The sequence below is a fragment of the Rhinolophus sinicus genome, chromosome 4 (genome assembly GCF_057876585.1).
Source record: "Rhinolophus sinicus isolate RSI-liver-muscle chromosome 4, RSI-T2T, whole genome shotgun sequence".
In the NCBI taxonomy this organism is placed as follows: Eukaryota; Metazoa; Chordata; class Mammalia; order Chiroptera; family Rhinolophidae; genus Rhinolophus; species Rhinolophus sinicus.
Genome location: NC_142504.1, coordinates 34,608,769 through 34,631,052, shown reverse-complemented (window position 1 = coordinate 34,631,052; position 22,284 = coordinate 34,608,769). Strand labels below are relative to the sequence as shown.

General features: G+C 41.4%; 1 protein-coding gene across 1 annotated transcript; it reads left to right on the top strand.

The window, feature by feature from the left end:
• The first annotated feature begins 15,765 nt into the window (after positions 1-15,765).
• FZD1 (frizzled class receptor 1) lies at positions 15,766-18,497 on the top strand. The gene has a single exon (XM_019716572.3). The coding sequence runs from the start codon at positions 16,235-16,237 to the stop codon at positions 18,182-18,184; it is 1,950 nt and encodes a 649-aa protein (XP_019572131.3). The 5' UTR covers positions 15,766-16,234; the 3' UTR covers positions 18,185-18,497.
• Positions 18,498-22,284: the final 3,787 nt, after the last annotated feature.

Below are 22,284 nucleotides of genomic sequence, written 5' to 3'. Positions count from 1 at the left end.
TAATTAGCAAACAAACAGAGGTTTAATGCCAGAGTCTGACTGACTAAATACCATCTTCCAGATAATTTATTTACTAAATCCCTATGTACCACGTGCGTGTGCCAGGCACTGTTCCAAGTGCTTTATAAATATCAACTCATTGAAACCTCAGAGTGACCCTACAAAGGAGGGCCCATTACATTCCTCATTGTATAGGGAAGAAAACTAAAGAAGTTAGACAACTTGCCTAAGTTCCCACGGCTGGTGAGGGCAGAGCTGGGATTCCAATCCGCACTGTCTGGTGCCTGAGTTCATATCTTTAAACCAGAACATTCTGCATCCATCAAGCATTTAATAGTTGTTTGTTTGAAAATATACTATTTCTCTCTTCCTCATGCCAATCAAAGGTTTTCCCCTATGTCAGTGTTTATCCTCTTGACCCTGTTCCAGGCAGACACTTCCTATTTAGCCAGCGATCCTAGCCCTCAAATTGTGCTTATAGTCTAGATGGGTGACTAGCTGGTACTCAGGCAGAGTGACTGCAAAAGAGGGTTTCAGAAGCTCAGCAAATCATCAATGCATTCCATTCAGAGTGCAACAGGGCACTTCCCAAAAGTATAGAAGAAAGGAAATCCTGTCTTCATTTGCGTTTGGAAAAGGAAGAAGAGGGACATTCTCCCACCAGTTTGCCCCAGGATTGGGATGAGTGTTTATAGCAAGCAAAGCTTTTTTTTTTTTTTTTTTTTCACAAATAACTTATGACATATACCTTAGTTTGGGGAGTGTTTTCAAAGTGTTATATATATTCATTATTTCATTTGATCCTTACACAACTCCCCAATGAGGTAATCAGGGAAGCTATTTTTATAACAGCCACTTTACAGATGAGAAAACTGAGGTTCAGTATCATTAAATAAACTTGTCCAAAATCACCAGCTAATGAACTACAGGAGCACAATATGTCCAGTGTCATATGTTAATAAGCCCTATAAATTATCTCATCTCATATTAAGCTTAATAGCTTCTGGTGATATCATTGCTAACTAACACCAGCCATTTAAATAAATAAAAGTCTGAGTGATTCTTCCTCAGCGTTGCAGACAGTCAGGACTCTTGAGAACATTTAATGATTTCCATGTTCAGCTCCCTTCTCTTGTTTGAGAGAACATGAAATAGACTTTCCAGGAAGGAGAAGAGCTTCCATGTGGCCACTTCTACCAAACCTGGCTCTTGTACTTGCTTGCTTGCCCAGAGGTTGCCCACCTTTCAGTGAAGGGGACTTCTAGGTCCAAAGAAGAGCCATCTCTCTTGTTTCAGGTTGTGTCCCTTCTCCCTGAATATAGACACTGTATGCTGGAAAATCAGTTCCTCTCCAGAAGAAAAGAAAAGGCAATTCTCTTGGATGAGTAATGTATGGGCTAGGCATTGAACCCTGGAGGTCAAATCTGCCAACTTTTGTTTTCTTTTTTAAATGTTTTCTATAGAAAATTGATTATTTTTGTCTTCCAATTGCTGGAAAAATTGCAGTGAATTACCACTTGTGATTTAAGATTTTTTAAATTCTTACTCTGCCTATTTACAATTATTTCTTTTATTATTGATATTGCTCCAAACAGGTCATTATTGTAAGCATTGGCTTCCTCCTTCTCTGCATAAGATCTTTATCTCCAATTGACTGGAATCCAATGATCTGATGTGAGCTTCTTTGGTTTTTCTACCTGAGACCTCAGGGTTTCCTAGATTTTCTCCCCGCCCCGCCCCCCCCCCCCCCCCATCCTTCTTTTCTGGGAAGAAGTGGACTCCTCCCTTCCAAGATTAAATCAACCTCTACTTCTGCTGGAGACCCTACCTTACCATGACCTTGAACTCTTCACCTTATCCATTACACACATCTCCTGACATGCCCATCCACTGTGTATCTCAGCCTTTCTCTCTTTACTAGAACACTTCTCTTAATCCACCAGGAGGTATAAGACTTTTTACTTCTCTTCATGCATGGCACGCTCTCTTCGCTGGCTTTTATGACATTAAAGTCTAGCTTTTGTATCTTTGCCATTTCTGTTTCACCTACCCCAAAACATAAATAGTCTCCAAAATTTGGTCCTCAGTATTTTCTCTATTCTCTAGAATTTCTCATTTGGTGGTTTATCCATCTTATAGTTATTGCTCTTATGTCTGATGGAATATTTTGTTTGTCAAGTTTCCTTTGGAACAACAGATCAGTTTCATTTATAAATAAAAATGCAGTGCCCTAAATTAAATTATTAGCAGCTAGGTAACAGCAAAATATCAAAAGACTAATACATTATGACCAAGTGTATGAGGCTTACCTAAAAATGGACGGATAGCACAGTATTAGGAAATTTATTAACATAATTCACCATATTCACAGGTTAGAGGCAATAAAACTCATATGATTACTGAATAGATGTTGCAATTTGATAAAATTTAACATCCTTTCTAATAACAATTCTCAATATTGATAATAGATGGATGATGACATGATAAAATAAATATCTCTCATCTCAAATGCCACATTTATCCTTTATCAGAAAATAGTAGAAGTATCTCATTAGATCAAGAATAGGACAATTATGCTTCATATCACCAGTATTATATAATGTTATTCTAAAAAAAACTTGCCAACATAATTAAAGAAGAGAAATAAATACAATATAAAATAGTAAAGGGGAGGAGGTAAAAAGATGGTTATCAGAAAATTTGTAAAACTATAATAAATAACAGGAATTTGGTCTAGATGTGTTAGACAATGTGTTGGGATACAAGCATTCTCACCTTCTGCTGGTAAGAGTACAATTTGGTACAACGTATATGGAGGACAATTTGGTAACAGCTATTAAAATTAAAATAAATTAAAATATATACATTTGGCCCAACAATTTGATTTTCAGGAATACAGTCTTAGAAATGTATTCAGACAATTAAGTTTGTGAACACATCCTAGAAAAAGTGCTACATGCCTCATTGCTGAATATCGTTATGGTCACCTTCAATGTACTCCCCTTGGGAAGCTATGCACCAACACCAGTGTCTAGTCCACCCTTGAAAGCAACTTTGGAACTCTTTTTCTGGAATGGCCATCAGAGCTGTCGTCATATTACAATTGACGTCCTGAATGTCATCAAAATGTCTTCCTTTCAATATTTCCTTCATCTTCAGGTAAAGAAAGAAGTCATTGGAGGCCAGATCAGGTGAGTAGGTAGGGTGTTCCAATACCGTTATTTGTTTACTGGCTCAAAATTCCCTCACAGACAGGGCTGTATGAGCTGGTGCGTTGTCATGATGTAACAGCCATGAATTTTTGGTGAAAAGTTCAGGTCGTCTAACTTTTTCATGCAGCCTTTTCAGCATTTCCAAATAGTAAACTTGGTTAACTGTTTGTCTAGTTGGTACAAATTCATATTGAATAATCCCTCTGATATCAAAACAGGTTAGCAACATCGTTGCAACAAGTTCGCAAACTTAATTGTCAGACCTCGTATACTTGCATATGTACAAATTAATATAGGTATAAGATACTTGTTGCAACTTTATTTGTAATAAATGCTTAGAAGCAAATACCCATGAATAAGGGACTAGTTAAATAAATCATGGTACATCGTGGAGTAGACTATTATGCAGTCACTAAAAAGAATGAGGCAGCTTTATGTGTGTTGAGTATGGAACTACCTCGAAAATACATTGGTAAGTGATGAGAGGAAGGTGCAAAACCATGTGCATACTAACTAACCATCTGCATGTAAAGAGGAAGAAAATGAAAAACAGACAATATATACATTTGTGCCTATATTTAAATACCTGTGGAACTGCCATAAGAGGTTGTCTCTAGGAGTGGAACTGGGTAAAGGGTAAGAGGAAGAGTAATTTTTTTGCTATATGAGTTTTGGTAATAGTTGTTAGTAAAACAATAAAAAGTATAGTAAAACAAAAATGCTAAAAAAAAAAAAGCCCTCTAAAAACAAACAAAAACACACAGCAATAACAAAAAATCCATTGCCTCCTAAAGAAATGGTAAAGAAATCCACATAGAATCTCTTCAGTGACTATTGCTGTGTAAAAAACCACCACAAAATTGAATGGCTTAAGACAACAAAAATGTTATTATGCCTTACAATTCTGTGGGTTGACTGGGCTCAGCTGGGCAGTTCTTCTGCTCACAGTGTAAAATTGAGATCTCTTAGGAGCTGCACTCAGTTGAGAGCATGGCTGGTACTGGAATGCACAAGATAGCACCTCAGCCTCCCAGGCCTTGCTGTGTTCCCTCTCATCATTCAGTAGTCCTAGAGCTTCTTGACAGTATGGCAGCTGGCTTCCAAGAGCACAAAAACAGAAAACACCTGGCTTTTGAAGGCTGACATTGGCAACTAGCAGTGTCACTTCCTTTTCATTGTACTACTGGTCGAAGCAAGTCTCAAAGCCAACCCAGAACCAAGGGGAGGGGAACTAGACTCCATCTCTGAATGTGAGGAATGGTGAGGAGTTTGCAGTCATCTTTAATCCACCACAGACCTCCACATTTGCTCAGCTCCAGCCACTGCAGTTATCACAATAGCTACCTGGAATTATTCCTTAAAGTGTTAATAAATCTGGGTCAGATCATCATATGTAACTCCTAATAGATACTATTTCTTCAAAAGAAGAAAATAGCTCCATGTCTGGCTTTAGGTTAATAGAAACATAATTTTATAGGCTCTTACAATTCAAGAGCTGCTTTGAAAACTATTTAAAATTCTGCTAGAATCTACATAGGTCTGTTTTATGCATACAAAGATCAATTGGCTTATTTACAAAATCTAGAGAAAGTAGGTAAAGTGAATTTTAATTAACCCTTTTTTCAAAAAGAAAAGCTAATGTATTTCTGAAAAGAGGATGAATATTTCTGGAAGGCGAAAACAACCATAAATCAGAGGTAGGAGCTATCTCTATTATAACAGTAGAGAAGAGCCCATTCTGAATCTGCCCAGGAGCTGGGCAGTGACCTTGCTGGCCACCAGAAGTCTCACTGGCTTCCTGGGAGAGCTGATGAAAGGGATGTGAGGCTCCAGACAAGACATCCAGTCCACTAGAGTTAAGATATGCTGTTTGCCATAATCCAGACTTCTCATGGGTCCTCAAATATGTCTTACTTCTTCTTACCCAGGTTTTGCAAACACCATTTCTGTTTATCATGATGCCCTACTCTCTCTCCTTTCCATGCTTTCCTTCTGGCTTAGTTAACTCTTGTCCATCTTTTAGGTGATGGGATTATATTTCTCATCCACAGTGAAATTTCTTTGAGCCCACCTCCTCCCCAAAATTAGGTCAGATGCTCTTGGGGCAATTATTGCTTCTGCTCTATAAACAATTTTGCTGAGGCTGCCTCACCTCATCTCTGGGATCTTAACCCATTATTCGGGGATGTCTGTACATGGAGACCAGCTTCCCTGGGTCTGATCAATTAGTCCAGGGGCAGACCCCACACTCAAGATGGGCCAAAGACATTCCCTTTTGGACTGAAAGACTTGGAGTTTTGATAACTGAAGCACATTGGAAGGAAGATCCGTAAACTTCTATCAGAGATCTAGAGTTCATTTGAGCCTTGCCTTTGTTCATTTCCTTCTGTATCCTCTTAGACACCTCTATGACTTTCCTATGCATTCCTTTCTTTGATGAAGTTATCCAGAGTTGTCTATAACTCCCAACGAAAGGCAACACAATTTATACCAACTGGAATGAACTCATGCACGCATGTATAATAAATGGTATAAGTATTTGTTCGGTATCCTTTTCAGCTATCCTTTCTATAGCTTTCACTCAGCTAGAATGAAGGCTCTGTAAAGACAGGAGAGATGCTTGTCTTGTTTGGTATTATATCTTGAACACTAAGCCGAGTGTTTGGCACATGATAGGTGCTCCATAAGTATTTGTTGAATGAACGAATAAATGGAAATACAAAACTGATGTGGCTCTTTGCAAAGTGCCTGGGAAAGAATGAGACTTCATTATGGCTGTGCGGGAGGGTTCAGGGGCCATTGTGGGTTTGGATTCAATGTTGGTGAGAAATGCTTTGAATGGAAACCTTTGAATTATAAAGGTGGCATATAGATCAACTTTTGGAAGACATATTTTACCTGATGGCAAAAAGAGTAAAATATAAAGACCCTGTTTACCATTGGATACTGGGATTAGCTGAAGGAGCTTTTTTACTGTAGACAAAAAATCTCTCTAAACTTGGGAAGAGCAGGAGAGGAGGATGTTAGCTCTGTGAAGTGATAGGCCCTGTAGGGCTTTGTAAGCCATCACTGACTGACTGGTAGGAGGGCAGCTGTGCAGCAGGAACAACGCTGGCACTCTCTGGTGGCTGATGTGTGAGGACAGAGCAACTGTGACAGCCATTTGCAGCAGAGAGTAAGGGTAGGTGGAAATGAAGGGCTAGAGGAGATCCCATTTTTCTGTCTACTCCAATTCTCTGGAAACAGGGCCGGCAGAGTTGAAATTTCAATATCCATGTTGGTTCTACACAGAATGTTGCCCCCTAATCCTCAAGCTCTCAGCCCTTCCAGGCTGGTGTCACAAGGGTTACACTATCTGAGCTGCATGCTAAGGTTTTCTAGAGGTAGGGATCCTGCAGGACACAGGTTTTTAATTCATCTCAGGGGTGTGTCTCTTTGCAATTTTATCCGTTTTGTAGGACATGAACCTGCTCGATCACTTAGTTTGATGTGTGAAAATTGAGTTCAGAAAATAGGAGCTTTGTATTTCTGTGCTTTAGCTATCTACTTTCTAATTGCCCTGAAAGATGAAACAAATTCACATTAGAATATGTCTTGAGAACAGCCCAATTCTCGATGCAAAACCATCTGTGAACTTTGGAATGATATCCAACTAAAAGTCAAAGACAACAGCCTGATTTCCCAGCATTCACAATACAGTAACCCTCAAGCCTCATGACTCACCTCATTCTTCTTGGTGAAAGTTCCAGCTCTGAAAGTTCCAGCTCTACAAGTTCAAGCCTGTCCAATCCTGTTAGGAAAATATTCTGCCAACGCACAGGTGTCTATGTAAAGGTGAGACATTTTATTCAATTGTTGTGGGTCTGAGACCATCAAATCTGTTTTAGTAACAGTTTTATCTAAAACATTATTTAATGTTTAGCGAAGACCCATAGCTTTTTTTTTTTTTTTAAATGTAACAGTTCTTAAAAAGCTTTACTATAGTTAGCTAAGGAGGAATTACATATCCCAGTGGTTAAGCTCCTGGAGTCTATAGCCAGACAAACTTGGTTCAAATCTCCACTCTCTTGTTCACTAGGCTGTGACCAGTTCTTTAGTCTATCTAAGCCTCATTCACCTCTTCCATGAAATGGAGATAATAATAGGACATCCCTCATGGAATGAATGTGAGAATTAACAAGCACATAGTAAACACTCAGTAAGTGCTATGATTATTATAGCTATCTTTAACCGTGTAATATAAAATAAAATTATTTTATTACATTCGGATTTCTTAGTGTGACGGTTTTTAAAAAATGCTACCAACTCTTTGACACTGCTCCTATCTATGTCTCCATCACTTGAATCTGGTCAGGCTTATGACTGCTTTGCCATTTGTGTATGTTGGAAGTGATACTCTGTGACTTCCAAAGCTAGGCCATGAAAGAGCATGCAGCTAGCTTCAGCCTCCTCTTCTGGAACATTGAGCTGCCATGTACAAAGTCTGACTGGAGGGGCCACTAATAAGCCCAGCTGACAGTCCCAGCAGACTCCAGCCATCCCTAGCTAGGAGCCAGGGATTTTGGAAATAAATCGATCCTCCAGCCCTAACTATTCAGCTCTTAACTCCCTGTGTCACCCCCTAGCTGCTGGAGACCTTCCAGCTGAGTTCTAAGTCATTCCCGCTGTCCCTGTCCAAATTCCTGACTCCATGAATTGTGAGCATAATAGAATGGCTATTATTTTATGTCACTAAATTTGGAGTGGTTTGTTACATAGCAACAGGTATATGAAACATTTAGAAAATCATGGATTGGAGGGTAATAATGGGGTAAAGGGAAAATTGACCATATGAAAATTAACAGATCCGATCTTGATCTGTATGTATATTTTTCAAATCTATATCAATTTTTGTTGATGACAAAGTCTACTTTCTTCTCTCTAAGCTAAAAGTCCTTTGTTAATTTGAAGGGCCTGCAGCAAACAGAATGCCATATAAATGCCACAGAGAACAAGGGCCCAACGGCAAGCTCACTAGCCCCTGTAGACAGACTTCTTTTCTTGAGAGAACTGAGAGGACTCGAAAGCTGAAAAGAAAAGCCCTTGGTTTAAAAGGACCCTGACTGCATTCCAACCTATCAGATCAATATTGCAGAGATCCCTAAAATCAATGTGCTGAGGCAGTTTTATCAAATGTACTTGCCTACTGATTAATATTCTGACTTTTAAATGTAAACATGCATACCTCTTTGTTGTGATCAGAATTACAGTATATTAAAGGTAGCAAGATACACAATGCCCACTAGATTAACATCCTAATTTGATAAATGAGGAAACTGAGGCTCAGAAAAGCAAGAAAACTCACCATGATAAAAGCAATGGCAGTGCCCTTTACCCAGCCCCAGATAATACGCCAAGGGCCAGGCCTTTTTTCTGATGCAGAATGTAAGAATGGCAAGTATATCCCCTCAAGGTCTACCCCTGGATCAAATCAGATTACAGGAAAGCTATACTTTGAATCTTTTTTTTTCCTCCTTGCGGAAGCAAACAACTTCCCCCATCTAAGATGCACTATTGTGTCTCTGTCTTTTTTTTTTTTTTTTTTTTTTTATCATGGGTGGGTATAAGGAACGGTTCTCTGACAATGCCCTGTGATGTTTGATCTCCTTTATGCTAAAACATCCAAATAATTGTGTTAGAGCTAGGTTCTTGGCAGAATTTCGTATTTCCTAACGAACTTCATTTAATTAGGTTACAAAATCTGTGGAGTTGATCGTATTTCCCTTGGCTAGTTGCTGTGGTAATGCATGTGGTAACTGCATTTGAATTCTGGTACCTCCACTGACAGGCTGTGTGAGAAAGCCAACTGCTTAAACCTCCATTCCTGCATCTTATCAGAGGGAGGGTCATCTTGCTACCTTCATCAGCATTGTTGTGAAGATAAAGCCACATGCTATGGTATGAGGACAACTTTCATGGTGAAGACATTTTTTTGTTGTTTTTTAATTTTTTCAAGTATTAGGATCAATTCAGCCTTAGCTGTCTAACAAAGTATAAATTGTCCAGTGCTTTTCTTTACCCTGGCCAAAGACATGTTCTCAGGCCCTAAATGAAAACGATGGGTTGCATGTTCCATTTGTTCTTAATCATAATTCCAAAGATATTATTTTAAGAAGAATTTGTACTAATGCTTTAGAAACCATGGATTGACTTCCATGTTACCTTCCGCCAGAGGATTTCAGGTTAAAGCAAGAAGCAAATAAACAGAATGAAAACCATTTGATCAGACTCTGATTTTAAAAGATATATAACATACTTCCCCCATACACAAAAAATGTCAATTCATGCAGAAGGGAGAGCAGAAATGCTTACTTCTAGAGACACAAATTTTACTTGTTCGCTTAACGTCTTTCTGCTCCAAAATGATTCCAAACTCAGCTCTCCACACCTTAGCCAATCAGAGAGGCCTCTTTAAGCATGTGAAACATAAGGTTTTAATTTACAAGGGATCATCTATGTTTCTTTCCCAGAGCCTGACAGAAGGACTACATTTTAAATCCAATACAAACGCCTGTATGTTTTGCAAACGTTTTCCCAGATAATATACACTATTTCCAATTGCAATGCAACAACAGAACTAATTAAAGCACTCATGAGACAGTTCTTTACCTCTGGTCTTTTTGAGACACGAGGTTTAAGTAGCAGATTTAGCAAATTCTGCTTTTATAGTTTAATCTTTGAATCACAAGAAAATTTTGGGTAATTATTATCCTACGCTGTTGATGATAATTTAGTGATGGTGGTGATTTTTTTTTCTTTCATACTTCTATTTTTTAAAATGTGTTTTGTGAATAATGTATATAAGTAATACATGATTCATATTAAGACCTACCAAATATACCCATCTATATTAAATATTTGAGTTTTACCATGTTTAAAATGTAAATTGTAACAAATTATGGCTCATTCTCAAAAGATAGTTTAATGAGAATCAGCTATAAGTGCCCTATCAGATAAGAGTCAAGATAATCAAACTTACAATCTCTTTTGATAAGTTGTTTTCGGGAAAGCAATGTATTTTTATTTAAAGATGGACCTTTCAAAGAGAGTCTGTAAACTGAGGCTCTGTTCATAAATGAAAACAAGAACTTTCTCAACCAGGTCAAGAACAGATTTGTGTAAGAATGGATTAAAAAAATGAAGAAAAGACATTTAATTTTAGAATTGTTACACAAGAACACAGATGTATTGGAAAATAAGAATTAGCAAATGCATAAATTCCTGGGTTGGAAATTCAAGGGAAGAAATGAGGCAGAGATCTACACTGAGATCTCAGACAAAAGTTATGCCTAAAGCGTCTCTATAGAGACACTATAATAGATTCCTAGGTGATGCCTCCCATAAAAGAGGGAATAGCATAGTCTGGGCATTCTTTATCATTATCATCTCCCTAATCAAACAATATCCCTTCACCAGGAATTCAAAGAGAAGAATCAGGCCAAGTTCTCACTTTCTACTCTCGACATACAAAAGTGATACAGAGATGAGAGTCCAACCCTATAAAATTTATTTTCAAAATACGTTAGGTTTAATCTAGCATTACTCAGACTGTATTTCACAGTGCATGAGTGTCAAGCAAAATATTTATATAGTGTGCGTGTGTGTGTGCGCATTCCAAGTGTGCAGGTATATATGTATATTCCAAATGTAGAAAATACGAGGTAAGACAAAGTTTAAAAAGAGTTCTTTACCTCAGGACTTCTCAGAGATTTTATTAGACTAACATGAATCTCCAATAAGGACATAGACTATGCCCTGTTTTCCAAACTTATTTGAACAAATGTATTTCACAGAACACCCTTAGGGAAGTTATTATATTTCACAGAACACAATTTGGAAAATGCTGATCTAACTCGTCAGTGAGTCCCAGCATTGATACCCCTACTATCTATAGCCCAGTATAGAAAACTATGTTAAATATTGAGGACTCACTATGATCTGAACCCAGAAACCACCTTTCGCCCTGTAATTTTTAGGAATGGACATGTTCACTCAATGGAAGTCCATGGATTTTGCACGTACTGGCTATGGGACTAATTACTTAACTGCGTTGAGCCTTAGATTCTTCAGCTATTAAAAGAATATAATAATTAATACCCACCTCAAAGATTGGTAAAGTTTAAGTGACATAATGTATGTACACATGGTATGTACAGCATGTGTACATTAAGAAAAGCAATGTCAAATACATACAGTAGGCACTCAAAAGTCTAGTCTTAAACAGTGTTATAAACTCTGTTATTCAACAAAAACAATTCAAGCCTGCCACCTACAAGCCAGCAACAAAACAACTCACCTAGAAGCTCAAGGTCCTCCAGGAGCATTCACCTAACTGCTTGGGTGACCCTGTGCACTGAACTGTATGTAATTGAAACTGGGTCTCCAGCCCTGGTAATTGTCAACATTCAATCTGACATGAGCAGTCTAGAGAAACTTCAGAAGATTTGGGAAAGGCTTGATAAAACAAGATCTTTGATATAAGAAAATTTGACTGTCTGATGCTTGAAGGACTAATATCAAGGAGAAATTGGGTTATGTTTATAGTTTTTACCTAATTGAAATTTTTTTGAAGAAGTTAATAATAGTTCATACTTATTTAGTAATTTTTAATCTGTGAACCTCAAACCTTTCCACAACCTGAAAAAATAATGTATTTTAGATTAAAGTAAAAATATGCTGCTTATATTTCTCTTTTAATATTTTGTTACCCACTACCTTCACACCTCCCTGAAAGACCTTCCGTAACACTCACTGTTATTGGTTACAAATATGAATTGTTCCTAATTTTAACAGCTTCCTCTGTATCACATAAGGTTGGTATAAAAATAAATTTGAAAAATCTAAATTTTTTAACTTTGGAAGACAACTTTCAAGAAATACTTTCCTATGCCCATCGGTAGATGACTGGATTAAGAAACCGTGATACATTTATACAATGGAGCATTACTTGGCCATAAAGAAGAATGAAATCTTACCATTTGCAATGATACAGATGGACCTAGAGAACATTATGCTAAGTGAAATAAGTCAGACAGAGAAAGACAAATACCATATGATCTCACTTATATGTGGAATCTAAAGAATAGAATAAATGAATAGGCTAATCAGAACAGTCTCAGAGATATAGAGAAAAAGCTGTGGGGTGCTAGATGGGAGGGGGGTGGGGATGAGGGAGAGGGTGAGGGGATTAGAAAGCACAATCGGTAACCACAAAATTGCCACGGGGATATGAAAGACAGTTTGGGGAATATAATAAATAATGTAAAGATTTTGTAGGGTATCCGATGGACACTTGTCTTATTAGGGAGACCACTTCAGGGACAGTGTAGATGCCTGATCATTGTGTTATACACCTGAAGCTGAATAATAATGAATGTCAACTATAATTATATATAAATTATATATATATTATATATATATATATACACACACACATATATATATTCACAAGTGGAATACAGCATAGGAATAGAGACAGTGGAAATGTAATGGCTGTGTGCGATGTCAGAGGGGTAGTAGATTGGTGGAGAGGGGTTATCACTTTGTGAGGGGTATAAATGTCTAACTATTGCATTGTTTTGTACACTGAAACTAATAATAATAATTTTTTAAAAAGAAATACTTTTTTATTAATTTTACGACGTCTTTTTACACAAACCATTGAGAGCTTCTTCAGAAAACTAATTTAAAAAAAAGAATGGTAAGCTACTCGGAAAAAGGCATAAAAAGGGTTAAAATAAGCATCTAATAAAATTCAAGTCAAGCAAGGCCATTTAACCTGTAGCACATCCCTTAACATTTCCGGGCCTAGTATTTTTAATTGTAAACTAGAGAAAATTAACTAGTTCCTATATAATGCCTTTAGTTTCTTGCAATTCCATGATCTGGTAAGAATGACTCTTTTTTTCTTTTTACTCCAACCGCTGCACTTCCGAGCCTCCTCCCTAGTAAACTTCACTGCCCAGTGGAAGACAAAATAAGCTCGAGAATTTCAATAAAACAACTTTTGAAGCAGGAGAATGTCACCTAGTCTGAGGAACTGAACTGAGTACTCTGCCATATTCCCTGTTCCCTTCTATTGGGAGAGAAGGGTTTGGAGTAATAATGGTAGTAGATGCTCTTAATTCATGTGATGCTTCTTGGTAAATAATACATTAGAATAAATTCACCTTTCCCCCAGTCCAGTCACCTAGAATGACCTTGACAGAATGGAACACAGGACAGATAAGTCTTTACAAGAAATAAGTGTTAGAAGGAAGATGGCTTGGTAAAGTTTCTAAGCATGGGATACGATCAGCCAAGGAATGAGCGTCAGGGAGGAAAGAGAAAAGTATCCCGGAGACTGTGAGTCGGATGCTAGAAGGTAAAATGAACAGTTATGAACTGTGCACACTCAGAGAACATCAGAGAGCAACCCAACCTTCTTTTCAATATCAAAATGTTTCATGAGCCACTGCCAACACACACACGCATGCACACGCACACATGCGCACATGCACACACTCACATGATACCTATTGTATTTAGTACCTGCTGTTTTTTATTTTAATAAATACTAGGAATCCAGAAACAAACAAGTATTTTATGAATTTACTGCACCCATGAAAATTTGAAAAACAATAATATATTGTATCTGAAACAGTGTCATTTTGTTTTAACAGATAAAGATATGACTGCACATTTTTTAGAGACACCAACATGCATGGTGATGAAATTCATAGTGCCCTGATAGATAGATGTAGTACAAGTAGCACCCATCTTAAGTAATGACCTTTATGTCTGGACTAATAATGTTCAAGCTTTTCAGTGACAGTGTGCTCCAGGTTCCCTCCTTCACAGTCATCTTGAAGCCACCCCCTGCTGATGTGGGGAAAAGTGGCCTTTAATAGCTCCCTATTGTCTGTGTAATTCAGCCCAAACTTTTTAGCAAGGACTAAAAGTTTCTCCTGCCTTCCCCAAAATATCTCAGCCACACTCACACCCTGCCCCTCTTCAGCAATTTAAGGTGCTGTCTTTTGCACCTTCCATTCACCTCTCTGTCAGAATCCTCCCCACCCTTTCCACAGGCTGGCTGCTTCCCTTCTGTTCCTTCAGCTTGGAGATGGGCCTTAGGATAACTGATCTACCTTTGTGTGTGCCCTACTGTATTCTGTCTTCCTGTAAGACTGGGCCATGTCTTGTTCATCTTGTACTCTTCTACCCAACAGCTCTTATAGCATGATAGGTGCTTGGTAGGAATTTATTAGAAAAATAAATTGATAAACAAAAGATAGAAAATAATTGTGTGAAAGTACTCCAACAGAGAGTCTAATCATACGCCAACAAATCCTAGGTTAATTAATAATACAATGGCATTTTATTGACAAAACTGAGTCACGTAGTTAAACCATCATTTGATAGATCTGACACCGAAAACAAGTAGAATGTAGTCTGCTGAGGTGAATTGTGGTATTTGGAATTAGGAAGGGTATGTTGCAGGCTGTCTGCTTTGTGCTTTCAGACTTTGTTGTTTTGTTTGTTTTCCAAACTGACCTCCCCACCTCTGCCTACGGTGGAAGACCACGCTGCAACCCAGCCTGTGGCACCTAAGTGGCCGGGTCTGACACTCCCAGAAGTTCCCCAGAGCAGTGGACGAAGGGAGCCTTGGGGGGCTCGGAATAGCTCCCCAGGGCCCAGGCTGTCTGCCAGCGCAGCTGGGCCCGAGCCACCCCGGGGGTCGCTCCCGGGGAGGTGTGGGGCACGTCGTCGGGTTCCCAAGTTGTTCTCTCTAAATATTTAATGGGTAGTTTCCCATTGCTTCTGTTTCTGACTTGATTAAAGAGGAGAAAAGGGAGTTTGACTACAAGAATAGTAGCAGACGGCGCATCTGGCTTTACTTTTTAAATTCCATCAAAGTTTGTGTTTTGTTGTTCTTGTTTTTCTTCGTTTGACAGCGATCCCACGAACTTCTCCTTGGGGGAAATGGCGCGACCAAAGCCCGCCAAGCCCAGCCTGAGAGCTCTAGGATTTATTAGAGTAATATTTTAAATAAAACCTTAACATAAACTCAAAGAAAGCCGTGCGCTCCTTAAGTCAAAGGCAGCTGTTCTGATCTAAGCGCTCGGTTTGCTGTTTGTAACCGGCGTTAAGAGCAGGACTTTTAAACATGAAAATGGCTAAAAGAAAAGAAAAGCTGAGTCCCGCGGTCCGCCGACTCCTATTCATTATCTCCAGCAGCATATGGGACCATTCTGCTGCTTGTACTCGTCTTTTCTTCCGCAAAAGCAAAAGCAATCAGGCCTGTCCCTCTTCATAGCAAGCCCACTCTTTGTGCCCGAGCGGTGCCTCTGCCACCACTACTACTTCCTCTACCTCCCGCCTCCTCCTCCTCCCGCCCGCCGCCGACTTTCGCTCAGGGAAGCAGGCGACGGGCGCCCTTTGCGCCGGGAAGCCAGAGCGGCGATTGGGCGACGGTCCCTGAGCCTCCAGTTTCGCGTCGGTTTCAAGGCTCCTCCCTCCTGGTGAAAGACAGACTGCGGGGCGCCTGGAAACCGGTCCGAGGGCGCGCGGGGGAGAGGAGAGCTAGCGAGTTGAGGGATTGACACAAATGGTCAGGCGGCGGCGGCGGAGAAGGAGGCGGAGGCGCTGGGGGGAGCCGAAGCCGCTGGGCTGCCGAGAGTTGCGCGCTCTACGGGGCCGCGGCCACTAGCGCGGCGCCGCCAGCCAGGAGCCAGCCAGCCCAGGGCCAGGAAGGCGGGACGCGACTCCGGCGCGCCCGAACTACCCAGGCTCTCCCCGCCGCCCGCGCTTCATGAATCGCAAGTTTCCGCGGCAGCGGCGGCTGCGGGACACGGAGCGGGAGCCGGGGGAGCGGGCCGAGCGCGGCTCGGGCTCGACGGTGGGCACGGGCACGGAGGAGATCTCCCCGGCTGTAAAGGGAGCCGCCGCGGGCCGCGCCACTGCCAGCACCAGCCGAGCGTCGCCAAGAAAGGAGCCGAGAAAGTATGGCTGAGGAGGAGGCGCCTAAGAAGTCCCGGGCCGCCGGCGGCGGCGCGAGCTGGGAACTTTCTGCCGGGGCGCTCCCCGCAGGGCCGGTGGCGGAGGGGAGCTGGGACTCGGGCGGCCACCGCTGCCGCTGCCGCCCCCCAGCTGACTCCGGGCGCTTGGCGCGCCGGCTATTGCTGCTGATTTGGCTGCTGGAGGCTCCGCTGCTGCTGGGGGTCCGCGCGCAGGCGGCGGGCCAGGGCCCTGGGCCGGGGCAGCAGCCCCCGCCGCCGCCGCCGCCTCAGCAGCAACAGAGCGGGCAGCAGTACAACGGCGAGCGGGGCATCTCCATCCCGGACCATGGCTACTGCCAGCCCATCTCCATCCCGCTGTGCACGGACATCGCTTACAATCAGACCATCATGCCCAACCTGCTGGGCCACACGAATCAGGAGGATGCGGGCCTCGAGGTGCACCAGTTCTACCCCCTGGTGAAAGTACAGTGCTCGGCCGAGCTCAAGTTCTTCCTGTGCTCCATGTACGCGCCCGTGTGCACCGTGCTAGAGCAGGCTCTGCCGCCCTGCCGCTCCCTCTGCGAGCGCGCGCGCCAGGGTTGCGAGGCGCTCATGAACAAGTTCGGCTTCCAGTGGCCGGACACGCTCAAGTGCGAGAAGTTCCCGGTGCACGGCGCCGGCGAGCTGTGCGTGGGCCAGAACACGTCGGACAAGGGCACCCCGACACCTTCGCTGCTACCGGAGTTCTGGACCAGCAACCCCCAGCACAGCGGCGGGGGCCACCGTGGCGGCGGCTTTCCGGGGGGCCCCGGCGCGTCGGAGCGAGGCAAGTTCTCGTGCCCGCGCGCTCTCAAGGTGCCCTCCTACCTCAACTACCACTTCCTGGGGGAGAAGGACTGCGGCGCGCCCTGTGAGCCGACCAAGGTGTACGGGCTCATGTACTTTGGGCCCGAGGAGCTGCGCTTCTCGCGCACCTGGATCGGCATCTGGTCAGTGCTGTGCTGCGCCTCCACGCTCTTCACGGTGCTCACGTACCTGGTGGACATGCGGCGCTTCAGCTACCCGGAGCGGCCCATCATCTTTCTGTCGGGCTGCTACACGGCGGTGGCCGTGGCCTATATCGCCGGCTTCCTGCTGGAGGACCGGGTGGTGTGTAACGAAAAGTTCTCCGAGGACGGGGCGCGCACAGTGGCACAGGGCACCAAGAAAGAGGGCTGCACCATCCTCTTCATGATGCTCTACTTTTTCAGCATGGCCAGCTCCATCTGGTGGGTGATCCTGTCGCTTACCTGGTTCCTGGCGGCCGGTATGAAGTGGGGCCACGAAGCCATCGAGGCAAACTCGCAGTATTTTCATCTGGCTGCCTGGGCCGTGCCGGCCATCAAGACCATCACTATCCTGGCGCTGGGCCAGGTGGATGGCGACGTGCTGAGCGGGGTGTGCTTCGTGGGGCTCAACAACGTGGACGCGCTGCGCGGCTTCGTGCTGGCACCCCTCTTTGTGTACCTGTTCATCGGCACGTCCTTTCTGCTGGCCGGCTTCGTGTCACTCTTCCGCATTCGCACCATCATGAAGCACGACGGTACCAAGACCGAGAAGCTGGAGAAGCTCATGGTGCGAATTGGCGTTTTCAGCGTGCTTTACACGGTGCCAGCCACCATAGTCATCGCCTGCTACTTCTACGAGCAGGCCTTCCGGGACCAGTGGGAGCGCAGCTGGGTGGCCCAGAGCTGCAAGAGCTACGCCATCCCCTGTCCCCACCTCCAGGCAGGTGGAGGCGCCCCTCCTCACCCACCTATGAGCCCCGACTTCACAGTCTTTATGATCAAATACCTTATGACACTGATCGTGGGCATCACGTCAGGCTTCTGGATCTGGTCCGGCAAGACCCTCAACTCCTGGAGGAAGTTCTACACCAGACTCACCAACAGCAAACAGGGGGAGACCACCGTCTGAGACCCGGGTGCTCAGCACATTCCCAGCCCTCTGCTGGGTCACAGCCACCCCAAAAATCTGGCCCCATGGAATCATTGCCAAGCCTGGCTACTCAGGCGCCCTCACTAGACACTTGCGCAGGCTTCTTTTAACAACACAGCTCCTGCAAAAGCTTCTGTCCCTGGGGGTAAACGGACTCTAGGGCCCAACTGCCAAAGAGGGGGGATGGACAGACCTCTCTCGCTCTCACACTCTGATACCTGGACTGTACGCTTTTATGATTGTAAATAACCTGTGTAAGATTTTTGTAAGTATATTTGTATTTAAATGACGACCGATAACGCGTTTTCCTTTCCTTCCTTTTTATTTTGTTTTGGTTAAATTTGAATTATTTAGGGCGGTTGCACCATTTGAGGCCCCGTCCTGTCCTTTTCGGAGAACTGCACAGATAAAACTGGAGCGCACACGCGGCGTGCTCCTGCGGGTCCTTGCTCGCCCCTCCCTGCAGCGGGTGGGGTGCGTCTGGGGCTACTGCCCGGTCACTTCCCTCCACTTTCTGCTCCCTCCCTTCCCTTCCTTGCTTGAAGTTGGGGCTCTTAAGGTGCAGAACTTCTTAAAGCTTCCAAATCCGCCCTTGTCTGGGACTAGATTTCGAAGGCCTGTCCCTTTGACTTCCCGAAGCTGAATTTTTCACTGTTGAGAACCTTTCCCCTAGCTTCAAGGAGGCTTACGTATGTGGGCGCCGTCAGTCCCAGCCTTTCTCCGCACGGGCCTCCAACGCCCAGACACTCCCTCCTTCCACCTAAGTTGGTTAGAGGGTGAGTGGGATAACCAATGCCAAACTTTTTAAAGTCTAATTTTTGGTGGATGAGCTCATTTCATTCTCTAGTGTCTAAACCCTGGTATGTATGGGTTTGGCCAGCGTCATGGAAAGATGTGGTTACTGAGATTTGGGAAGAGGCATGAAGCTTTGTGTGGGTTGGGAGAGACTGAAGATGGAGGTTATAAAATGTTCTTTCTAATTGCATACTGATGCCTGGCAACCTGCCTCTAGGACTAAGACAGTCCGCGTTTAGATTTTACTGTTCTGTAAAATGGAAACATTGAGGTCACCTGGAAAGCTTTGTTAAGGAGTTGATCTTTGCTTTCCTTAACAGGACAACAGAATGTAAACTGAATATAAAAAGTTGAAGATTTCAGTGTAATGGACTGCCTCAAAATGAAGTGATACTTTCTTATTTTTAATCAAATAATAATTAGACATATATCAGAAACTTTAAAATGTAAAAGTTGTACTTTCAACATATTACATTTGCTATTTAGCAACACATTCTGAGGGAGGGACAATCCACATCACTAAGAACAACCTGGTAAGATTCTGGACCGTAAAGGAGGTAGAATAATTGGTGGGATTAGCTCCTGAAACAAACAAAATATGGACATGCATGCTAAGGGGAGACTGTGCAGGTCTGCTGCATTAAATCCTGTGTGCTCCTTTTGGATTTACAGAAATGTATCAAATGTAAATCTTTCAAAGCCATTTAAAAATATTCACTTTAGTTCTCTGTGAAAACGATGAGAAAAGCAATCCTCCTGGTTGTATTGTTGTAAACTTTAAGAGTTTATCAAAATGCCGGTACTTAGGACCTAAATTTATCTATGTCTGTCATACCCTAAAATGACAATGGTCTTTGAATTTGGTATGCATTTATTCTGTTCACTATCACGAAATCATCTATATTTATAGAGGAATAGAAGTTTATATATATATATATATATATAATACCATATTTTTAATTTCGCAAATAAAGTCAAAGTTTTTTACAAAATTATATGGTTTTCGTGCCTGAAAATAGTAGAGTTGGACTGTTTGAACTATGAACTATCTTTACAATTTATAGTGTCTCTTGGCTATTCCCACAGTATATAAATTCAGGAATTCAATGAAAAAAAAATTATCTTTAAACCTTCAGATCAGTCCTCCCAAAGAATTATCCTCCTTGCATTGTTGTGATTGACATTGTGAAGTCCTTAGTAGAGAGCTGCTTTCATGACAGTAACAATATAAAATCGAAGTTTGCAAATTATATCTTTACGCAAAGATTATTAAAAACAACTCTAATTTTAATATTAAAGCTTTTTTTTTCTTTCAAGGGGTATATTTATATTACCTTTATAATATGGAGGTTTGTTTTTAAGTCATCCATCACCTTTGTCATGGTTTTTATGAGGTATTGCCTTATATTTTCCATATTTTTGGATATTCCAAAACCATAAGTAGGTATTTAATAAATGGTTAACTGACTGTATGTTTATAAGCATTTTAAACAGCAGTTGGGTGTCTAAGGCTATTTTGTTGTTTGCTTCTGAAGGCTCCATTTTTATATTGTTCAAGGAACCTTCTCCAGAGAAATTGCCTAGTTAGTCTACTCTTAGTCAGAATTTATATATATGTATATATATGTAGAGTATGTATAGATATACACATATGTATCTATATTATACCTATATATACATATACAAATAAGTATATACACATTAATTTTTATAAAAGATGCAAAGTTTACTTAAACATTTTATAATATGCAAATAGATTATGTGAAATGGAAAAAGCCAGATGGAAAACCTCAGATACTTTTGAAAAACAAGTCTCTTATTCCTTTACAGACTAAAGATATAGTAAATTTTTCCATGAAAACACTTTATGTCAAAATGACAAGGGGCTAAAATGAAGACCATTGATAACAATAGTTACTTTCATGGTTATAAAGAAATTGTCTTATAAGTCACTATTATTTATTTTAAGGCAAATGAAAAAAATTACATCTAATTGAAAATATAGCATTCAGTTTTAAGTACCAAGATGCAATTTTATGTTCTTTTTTTCTTTGTTACATTAACCTAATATAGTAGATATCTGAGAAGGTTTTATTGTATAGACTCAGAAAAATAACAATTCTTAGACCAAATTAAAACATGTCTCCTTACTGGATAATTCAATCAGATAATTTCTGGAAAAAAAAATAAGATTATTAGTCTCTATCCAAGGAATAAATATAAAGCATTCTTACTGTGGGTGTCCTTAAAATGATGTAACTATAAATTGATGCAGAAAGGTTTTGTAATAGCTTTAAAAGACATTTTTAAGTCAACACCAGGCTTTACTTTTGGAAAACAACTTATTTTAAATTATGTAGCATATGGAAAGCCAGTGTATTATTTTGTTTCTTTCAACACTGGTGGCAAAATCAGACTTGCCTGGAAAAATGTAAAGCTACTGGGAATATGGTCCCATTAACATGCTGTTTCCATGACAAACCCTATTTTCAGATGGTTTGGTTTGCCTATTTTATTTTTTTTAAACCAGCTATCAATGGGAGTCAGTTTTCCCCCTCACAGTGTGCTTGATTCAGCTTTTGTAGTAAAGGTATACATAGTATAAAAGCCTTCTGATGCTCTTTTTAAGATATTTTTTTACTTAAATTCTGTAAAGACAGAAAGTCATATTTTTAATCTCAAAGCCAGCCAGTGTCAAACATATGCTAAACAGCTGGACCGGATTTTTCAGTTTGTCTGGGGTAGTCACTTGTCAGCCTGAGTTTACAGTCCGGGTCCTTTTGTCTCCAGCAAGCACTGAAGCTGGAGTTGCATCATTCCTGAAGTTTAGCATTTAACTAGGAAAGGAGACCACAGTGAAAAGTTGGTATCTAATTAAGAAAAAAAAATTGCCTAAACCACAAACAATTTTAGGACCTGGATGGCTTCCGATCACTTTCCCTGATATCATGTTTCAATCTTGGGACATTTGGCTTTTTAAAAGATGCCATATTTTCAGTGTGTGTGTTTGGGTTCAACTTCAGCTACTCTAACTTTTATTGCTTTCTAATCCATCTATTGGCCGTAGGCCACATTTTATGTAATGTACATGCAGTTAATTGAAACCAGTGGTATGACACTGGATAGCTCTGATACATTTCTGATTATAATATTCTAAGTAACTAGGGCTTGAAAGATAATCAGAATGTGGGCATTTCCTATATCTTGAGGTGGATACTAGTGATATCGTTATTGTGTACTTCACAGAATATACTAATTTCAAAGTCTTGCAGAATTAACCTGTA